Source organism: Lycorma delicatula, chromosome 4 (genome assembly GCF_047948215.1).
Source record: "Lycorma delicatula isolate Av1 chromosome 4, ASM4794821v1, whole genome shotgun sequence".
NCBI classification, from domain to species: domain Eukaryota; kingdom Metazoa; phylum Arthropoda; class Insecta; order Hemiptera; family Fulgoridae; genus Lycorma; species Lycorma delicatula.
Window position 1 is genome coordinate 15,012,663 of NC_134458.1, and position 10,038 is coordinate 15,022,700.

Below are 10,038 nucleotides of genomic sequence, written 5' to 3' on the forward strand. Positions count from 1 at the left end.
TCTTCGCAATTTCCACATGGCCGTCAGAACTTTCACCACTAAATCGATTGTGAGAGCCTTTCCCAATACAGTGGTAGCCTCGTAGGAGGTTGTTTTAAAAACACTAGTGCATACAAGTAAGGCTCTGCACTGGGCACTCCTAAAATTTTGAACAAGTGTTCGATTTTTTTCCAACCTATGCGCTCAAACGGATGCCGCCTAAGAAGTCAAACTTTCGAAGACACCTCGGTACACCACGTACAAATGACAGCCCGACAGTCCGTAATCCTCTTGAGCAATCCTCCTAAGCTTGTGCATCACAGAGAGGGCGTCCGCCGGTACTTGCCTAATGTGGTTGCTAAACAGCAACTTCTCATCAAACAAAACACCTAGGTCCTTATGAACTCAAACTCGGCTGATTACACAGCCTTTATACTTAATATGGGGGTTACGACTATATGATAATTTGTCTGCACCCTTGAGAAACATAAACTTCGTCTAGGGTACAGAAATCTTTAAATTTTGAATCTCCATCCAGCCCTCTGCGGTCCCTGCACCCCTGCGCTCGTTCTTCTAGCTGCGGTCGTGAGTTACCACAAACTAAAAGGAGACAGTCATCAGCGAAAGCATCGGCCGTGACCCCTTCTGGGAATTTCAGTACCAAATTCCGTCGAATACCAGGTTCTAAAGCAAGGGATCGAGAACGGAGTCCTGCGGGCTTCACCTGGTGAGACAGGCTTTTCCACAACTAGGTGCGCATCCTTAAACAGAGCCGTGCGATCCGACAAGTAGTCACGTACTACGGCCTGCAGGGCGACGGGAGCATTGCGGCGTTCCAACTCATAGAGAACAGAACACAAGGAAGGAAACGCTGCCTCTATGTCAATAAAAATTGCTAAAACATATTTACAGTCGGCGCTTTCCACCTCGGTAAGAGCATTTAAGACGCAATCCTCGGTGCCAACCCCTTTCGTGAAACCATACTGTCCTCGATTTAGAAATGAGTTCATATCGATGCTTTCCTAGAGCGGTTCTACAACCAGCCTTTCAAGCAACTTGCCGATTACCGGCAAGAGGCTGATGGTCTATAACTGCTGACCTCACTCGGATCCTTTTCCGATTTTAAGAGCACCCTTACCAAAGCCACCTTCCAACAAGTTGGAAAGCAACTCCAGCTTTGGCAGGCACCCCGAGAACAGTCTGCCTTGCGGCTCTCTTATGTCAGGCAGCAGATGATAGAAAATACTCGGGTCAAGTTGGTCAATCCCCAGTGCCATTCGAGAAACGACTTGGTCTATATCTACGGAATCCACAGCCCGTACGTCAGGGAATGGTGTCTCACCCGCCCTAACGTCGACTTCTGCTTCACCCTCCGGAGCATCTGGAAACAGAGTATCCAGGAACGCCTGGTTCGCCGCAGATGTTAAAGTATGGTGACGACCAACAAATCCGTATCGAACACTGGACAGCATGTGCAATGGCTTTGGCAATTTATGAGATATTTTTTAGAAATTGGCTCAGTAAAAGTAGAACTAGGCGCGGGGTTCGTGATTCTGCGAACTCGGTTAGCTAGTTCAGAGGGCAACGATGTTGGGCATTCAAGATTGTTGGTTTACTGGCATTTCTCCCGCCACCACCCTATTCGGTCGCCCTAGAGCATATGATCAAATGTCCATGCCAAAAACGGCTAGTGTGCCTCAGAAACAGTTTGTGACCAATAATCTAATAGCTCATAGTGAGCTTACCTAACAGCGTGAGCGGACTATGCGAGGTGCCATTCACCACCTGCTTACGTGTCCTAACCGCTCACTTGTCATACAATAAAACTAAACCGGGGAGGCGCATCCCTTGTTATTATATTAAAAAGACAGTAATTTCCTGTCTCGTTCGGTCACTGAATGCCAGATAGTACCTGTCCACCATTTAAAGTGCTTGGAACTTTATCTGGCTGGTGGCCAGCCATTATCTCTGGATTAGCTTCCCACAGCAGCACGGTAGGAGTCATTATACTTTACCCTTAACTAATCTACCGATGTCGGTTAAACAACGCAATCTCATTGAGGAACTCCCACACGGTCCGACAATGCGGCTCTCGCCACACTGCCTCGCCGTTTATGACCGGCCAATTTTCCCCTTGACCTCTAAGTTCCAGGGTGGCCTAGTCTCTGGCCCCCTAAGAGCAGGGCAGTCAAACATCATATGCTCATTTGACTGGACCTCCCCGCAGACACACAGTTCATCAGCTACCAGGTGGAACCAAAACAAATATTGGTTTAAATTTGCATGGTTGGAGAGCACTCGGGCTCCCATTGCCCTTAAGAACGAAGGAGAGGTATACCATCCTCCCAGATCCTGTATAAATCTATACAAGGACCTTCCCTTGATCGTGGCGTGCCATTCTTCCATCGCAAGTCTGTAAAGCCTCCTCTAAAAGATATACTACCTGCTCAAAGCTGAATGCTCTCTGATGAAGGCAAGCAACACATCAAAGGACATTCAATGAAACTGTTAAAGTTAACACAAAATAATAATTTCATGCTTAACACTAGAACTATTGAATATAATAATAATAAAATATGTATATTTATGTTTTATACAGACGACTGCAGTGCAATTTCTTGATTCAGCCTCTCCTAGCCTCACTGAATGGATGGTAATTCGAACAATGATGAGTATCAGAGCAAGAGCTGTTCAGAAAAATGCTGCAGGATAGATAATAAATTTACAGTAATTATAAATGTGAATGCATGTACTTGCAGAGATTGCAATAAAAATTCAGTATCTACAATGTGTGCTATTAGGAATGTCAGCATTTATCAAGTAAATAAATAAGTCTAGAGTATAATAAGATTACATTTTATATAATTTTTTTAACAGATTTTTTTTTACAACAGAATATTATTTTCTATACTTGGTTAAATCAAAGTTAAATTCTATCAAATTATTACATCAATAAATTAATTTTGTATAAATCAGTGGTTTATTTTTTATTAAAATTGTAAAATTCTTATTTATTCTTCCAAATTAAAATACTGTCTAATGACCTAACATCACATTAGTAAATTAATGATGCACTTTCATGTAACCTGCAGGGTTTACAAATAGACTTTTTTTAATAAACTAGCAATCCATACTTTTCATTGCAGTTCAAATAAGAGAGGTAGTTGAAATCTAATGTACAATTACTTATAACTCTCAAATGAAAAAAATATAACATAAAAGTACATTTTATTTGTTACCAAAACTTACATTTATTTTTAAATAGTCACCACTTACATTTCAACCAATGGTGAAGCAGCTTTCTTGTTACATTAATAAAGAATGCTGGCGGTCTTTCTTCCACAACCTTACAGCATTATTCAGTTCATTGTAATGAAATGAATACCTTAGTTATCACTCTTTATTGAGGAAAGAAGTAAAAATTGCAGGGCACCAAGTATAGTGAATGTTGGATAGGTTGAAATTTCAACTTCATAAGAGTCTCAGCGGTTGCACACGACGTGTGTAGTTAAGAATTATCGTCTCTTGGATTATAATCCATCATATATGATAAATATCAAATATGATATACATTTCTCCTAAGGGATTTTAGAAGTATCAAAAAAGTTGTATTCATCTCCTTTTGTTGCTTCTCACAGAAACTGTTTGACAAGTGCAAAGTTCACCCTCAATATTTGCTTTACTAGCTTCTGATGCACAAAATTTTATCGCCCACCTATTCACAATACTTCGATCAACAGTTGCAACACCAAAAACAGCTTTTAGACAACAATTAATATCTCTACCATTCACTTTTTCTGCAGTTAAAAATTTAATCACTGCAGTTTTAGACTCATTGACATACCAGGCAGATTCAATTCCATAACAATGGTGACAGAAAATGTGAGGATTTAGTCAACAAGTTGGAATTTTAGTAATACAGGAATAGTACTACAAGATGGCAGCTCCTGTTGCTTATGCAACATGTTCTCGCATTACATTACGTTTTAACTGCTCCATGTATATTTACAGTATGTAAAGGTATGTTAATGTTAAGGAGTATGTAAAGGTGTTGTATTAGAGCAACATAATTGGCATTCATATAACTCTAATACAGTTTGATTATGTTTTTAAATCATAATACAATAAAACCTAATAACAACAGAGCAGAAATTCAGAAAACTTCTGACAAGAAAATTTCCACATTCCAGTCCCATGAATTTAACTATGTAATTTATATTCTTTCTTAGATTTATTTTTAGTTATACACAGGGGAGCTTTCTTTATATGGAATATGTTCCCCTTCTAAGTTGGGACAATGCATATAATGTTTTGAAACAGAAAGGAGGAGTACAACAATTTATTGCTTTACATGATCTGTCACAATAATTTTTTGACAGTTATGCACGCATAGCATCCTAGGCACAACAGAAACAAGTCAGAATTGCTTCTTTATGGGTATTATTGTAATTATACGGTCAACCCTTGGTTAACAAAATAAAGATGTCATATTATATATATATATAATATGACATAGAGTTGTATATTAACTGCTTTTCTGAGGATTTAAAATAGAATAGATTCATTAAAGGGATAACAGAATATTTAAATAGAATACATAAACTAACAAATAATATTAGACCTGACAAGGGATACTTATATTCCTGAAAAGTTAGTAGTAATAATAAATTATATTTACTAAAATTGATTAGTCATAATGTAATACAGTTTTCATATACATGCCACCCAGTTTTTTTAGCCTGAAGTATAATTCCTGCATTCAATAGAATATTTTTAACGAAGGAAAACTTTATCAATCTAGTAAAATTTTAGCAACTCAAATTTGATTGTCTAAAAAGGAAAAATCTATTGCTAATGGTAAAAGAGATGAAAAACCTTTTATTTTTTAATTTTGAAGTCTCTCAAGAGAATACTACAAGGCTGTACCAGTACCTCAAGGAATCATTATAAAAATTAAATTACACATAACATTTCCTGAGTGGAAACAGTTTTCAAATCTTATCAGGAAATTCCCCACTCTTAAAAATAGTTGTTCCAAACCTCTCTCTAAATTTGTACTATTACAATCAATCCACTTGAATCTTTTTTTAATTTTTTTTAAGTAATTATTGTCAGATATGGTACAAGTTTTCAAATTTAAATGCACTGGAAGAAGATACATTTGAAAATATGTTTAAAAATTAATTTTTTGTTCAAATAATCAAAAATTCTGTTATTTGAGTTGTTTTTTTTAACTGTGTTTAAGGCACCTTAAACACATTAGCTTAGAAATATTGAAATAGACCAAATTTGATATTTTCTCCTTCTTGCAAAAAAAAAACATTTTTAACAACACATTCCTTGTTATTCAAACAAGTTCTTAATAAAATAATAATGAAAAATACAAGCTCTGTTTGGCATACAATGACATTTAGATGGTATATTTTTGTAACTCAGGTGTTTTCTTAATTTAACCAAAGTACAAGGGTACAAAAAAGAATATCAGGGTTTAAGTTTAATATAATACTAGCTTCCAATCGCACTTCACCCACAATATATGGTTAACAGAACAGAACGCAAGAATGGCGGGAGTTTCAATATTTCTCCCTACAAATCGCTGAACAATGTCCCTTGCTGTATCTTTCTATTATCGGGCAGGTTTTATGGGTTATTTAGTGGTGGTTATAAATTTTAACTTCTATTTACGGATGGATTTGGTGATTTGCGTTCATATCTGTATGGACCAGCATGAAAATTATTTACTGGGTCTGATCGTGGGAGACTAAGCTTTTGAGCCTCGTACTCCCAGCATGATTCCCCTTCAGTCCTTCCACTGAAGTCCTTTTGGTGCTAACACCTTTCGAGCTAGCAGGAGTATGCTTATCGAGGCCCTAGTTATTTGGAGGAAGCAATGTGCACCCTTCTCTGGAAGTGGTCACATGTGCTGATTGAATTAAATTGTAAGTTTTGAGGATGGTGGGTAAGAGGATTGTAGATCTTCATTTTCTTTTGTGGCTGTCCTTTGTGTTGTTTCTCGGCTGGGCTCTTCTACCAGACTCCAGTCAGTGGTGGTGGGTCTTCTTTCTTCTTTGACTCACACTTTCTGTGAGTTTGCAGTAATCGAATTGCATGCCACTAACCTTAGAAAGTCACGTGGGTCGGAAGGGTGGAAATTGCAGGATTTTTCTTCCTTCAGTCTACGGCTGGTGGCTGCTTGGCCCTGTTCTTCTTTCTTGAAAAGTAAAAGGAAGTAAGGAACTTATAATGGGGTTAAATTTCACAGTCGCGGTTTGGAAGCGGCAATCACCTTGATGTTTGAAGTGTTGTTCTTACATAAAAATAATTAATAAATCATCCAGACAGACGTGTGTGCAGGAAGGGGTTGGGGAGGTCGCATGGCCACTGTCAATTGCCTATGTTGTGTTGGTTGTGGAATCTGAAACATACAAACAGAAACACACACACAAAAAAGGGCTTTATTTTCTTTTCTTTTGTTTTGTAGGATAGGAAGGGAAAAGGCAGTTTCTCTAGGCACGGGGGTTACAGCAAACTATCCTGTGATTGAAGTTGTGTGTAGTCCGGTGTATATTACTATTATTTTCCTATGGGGTACCTACTGGTATTGTAACATCGCGCATCGCTTAAAAAGAAAAAAAAAAGCGCGTTTTAATACGCCAAAATCAGCGCTCGCTTGCTATTTGGGTCACTTTGTGGCCAGTGTGTAATCGCAGTTATTTACATACCTTTGTCCCATTTCTGGACCAGATTTGAGACGGGGTTCCTTCTTCAGTTTTGAGTTGATTAAGTCCTAAAAATTATATATATATAAATATATACATAACATTTGTGGCCTCTTTGTGGGACGGTGTGGGGTGTTGTGTAGATTTTTATGGTTTTGACAAAATTTAATTGTGGAAACGGTCACTTTCACGGCCGGAATTTTTGTGCGGTTTCCATTCATAGGTAACGCGATATAGAGGCTCCTAAGCCTAGTTTGTCATTTTTCAACTCCCGTACCGCCTCTTCATGGTGGTTTGTCTAATATAGCACGAGGCCGTTTTCTTACACCCTGTGGAGTATGATCCTCTCGGCAGATGTCTCGAAGATGGCCATGTTTAGACACGGCCGCTCTCATATGGTTACTTGCATTCCCCGTAGCGGTATATCTTATTTTATGTTTATTAGTCAAGTAACCGAAGGCACACATACACACATGATGTACCCAGTCACACATACAGTAACGGTGGCAGTGGCTGCGGTGGTTGAGCCACAACGCCAGCCGTATACCTTTGCACCCCTTAAAAAAATCTGAATTAAAAAAACCGAAAAATGTTTTTTAAATATTTATCTAAAAAGTATTTGCAAGCCCAAATCTACTAAACACCTCATTTATTATAGTCAGGATTGGAAAATATAAATTATTCAAAATTTTTTTACCTTTCTTCATCCCCTTTCAAGGTCGAATTTCAAAAATATAGAAATGGTTTATTGACATGAAGGTTACACTCGCCAAAAACCAAATTGATTTCATTTGTTACTGAGAAATTAAAAAAATAACAGGGTTTAAAAAAAAATTCAAAAATCAATTTTAACCCTTGAAACTTGGAATGAAACTTAAAAAATTTAGAAATTAATTTTTAGATGTTCATAGTAAATCGGTTCAAACCCAGTTCATGCAGTGAGAGACACTCATAGTTCACAATTCATTAAAGTAAATTATATACATATATTTCTTTTACATTTTTTGAGATGAAATATATTCAAAAACCTTTTCAGTTATGCCAAGAAACATGGGTAAAAATTTAGTTGTGGAAGATCAAGTAGTTTTTTGTTTATCCCAAACAAAAAAAAACCCTCTTGCTCTTTGTGTAATAGTACAGATAATTACTTTAATATAAATTTAATTATATTATTATGTAATATTATTCATTCTATTGTTTCGAAGAATTCACTTCAAACTGTTCACAGTTCATTAATTCAATTTGTTAAAGTTTTTGTTTCAACCAGCAAACCTCTACAACATATATAAATATATTTTTTTTGAGATGAAATACATCCAAAAATCTTCTCAGTTATGCCAAGAAACATGAGTAAAAATTTAGTTACGATAGATTAGGAAGTTTTCCATTTTTCTTGAACAAAAAAAAACCCTCTTTCTCTTTATATAATAGTATTGATCTCTTGGATGAGGTGTACTGCGTTAATTTAAGGCTAGAATCAAACAGCAAAAAGACAATTTTAGTTACACGCTTGGCCACAGACTGATTCTCTATTTTTCTGCTTGACAATACCACTAGCAAAGAATACCAACCACTAGGAGTCACCATTCCTGAACAGAAAGCCTTCAGTTTTTTTCTGTTTGCCATGGGAACTATTTCTGTAGTAGTAGTTTGATGTGCGTTCCATAAAAAATTTAATTGTAATCCTACAAGTGACAATAACATTCACTGATGGCACAACCAGTTTGAAATGACTAGATGTGTGTAAAGGTAAGAATATAGATTATGCGAAAGGGTTTTTGAAGAAAATTTTGATCATGTCATGAAATCTTTCCTGCTTAGTCTTCAAAAAATCTGTTTGGAAGGCCAACACAAATAGCAATGCCAAAGTGACAGCATGGAATATTTTAAATGAACACTTACAACAAATCCATCCATACTGTTTACAGCCACTAAAAGCTTTGAAGCATATTGACTTCACAATTGAAATGTTACAGCATGAAAATGACAATATTCCTGATTTTATTGTGTTTACTGATAAGTCAACATTTCATCTTAGTGGGAAAGTTAACACATATAATGTCCTTATCTGAAGATCAGAAAATCCCTATGTGAAAGGGTCTCTACTCTACAATGCTAAAAGGCCTCCTCAAAATTAAAATTAAATTAATATTGTTTTCTGTGCAAGAAAGTTGCAGAAAGTTTTTCTGTCAGGTCATTCTTTTTCGCTGAAGTAAGTGTAACAGGAGTTGCTTATATGGATATGCTTATATGGCCCTAGACTGAACTTCAAGATTAACCACAGAAATTTATTTGGCAACAAGATGGTGCACCTCCTCATTAGTATAACTCTGTGTGGGATTGGCTGAATGACATTTTCCCCAAATACTGGATTGGTCAGTATAGACCTGATGACAGAGCTTGTTTGTGGAGGCCTCCAAGGTCACCCGATCTTACCCAATGTAATTCTTCCTTTGGGGTTTTATAAAGGATCTTGTGTAGGTCTCTGCTCTACTGATCTAACCAATTTAAATCAGCTGTTGCTTCCATTACTTTCATGGTTAAACTATGGCACGAACTCTCCTATCAATTGGATGAGTGCTGCATCACAAAAGATGCTTACGTTGAACACTTGTAGGGAAAAACTGTAAGAACTCTTTCATTTTATTTGTGATTCATTACTATAAGTCAAAGTTAAAAAATATTAAATAATTTTAAAACCCTGATATTCTTATATAAAAAAAATACACCTTATATACAAAAAATTGAAGAATTTTGTTATTCCAGAAGTAAAATAATGAATAAATGAATAAAATAATGTAGATGTGAAAAGCATACTGGCATTAAGTAAAAAAGATTTGGCTATCATCTAAAAAATACGTCTGCTAGTACTAACTATTTACAAATTAGAAAGATTTTCTTACAAATACTTTTATGAGTATGGAAGTGAAAAGCAGACAGTAGGAAAAGAAAAAAAGAAAAGAATAGAAGAGTTTGAAATATAGTGTTAGAGAAGGAAGTTGGAAGTTAGGTAGACTGATAAAACTTAGAATGAAGAGATCTTAAAATAAAGTGAAGAGAAGAAAATTATAGCAGAATTTTGTTTAGTTGAACTGCATTGCTTGCCCACACATCAAGACCGTCAGATTTAGTTAATTCCTTTATAAACTGGAATATATTAAACAAATAACTGTGGGATGTAGAACATAGTAATTTCATTAAAGTTAAAAGATTAGCATAAAACAGAAATGAATCAAGATCATCAATTCAATCAGATGAAAAAAAAAACTGTATTTCCCATAGTTCATTAGCATAAATAAGAAATAAAATTCCTTCTTATGAGCTAAATTTAATCTTTTTT

The 10,038-nt window shown here is 36.1% G+C and overlaps 1 protein-coding gene across 1 annotated transcript in view; it reads left to right on the forward strand.

The window, feature by feature from the left end:
- LOC142323130 (very-long-chain 3-oxoacyl-CoA reductase-like) overlaps window positions 1–2,951 on the forward strand; it is an 88,057-nt gene extending 85,106 nt beyond the window's left edge. The window contains exon 6 of the mRNA XM_075362368.1: window positions 2,579–2,951. Within this exon, the coding sequence (XP_075218483.1) occupies window positions 2,579–2,692 (114 nt within the window). The 3' untranslated portion in view covers window positions 2,693–2,951. The remainder of the gene's footprint in view (window positions 1–2,578) is intronic.
- The last annotated feature ends 7,087 nt before the right edge of the window (window positions 2,952–10,038 follow it).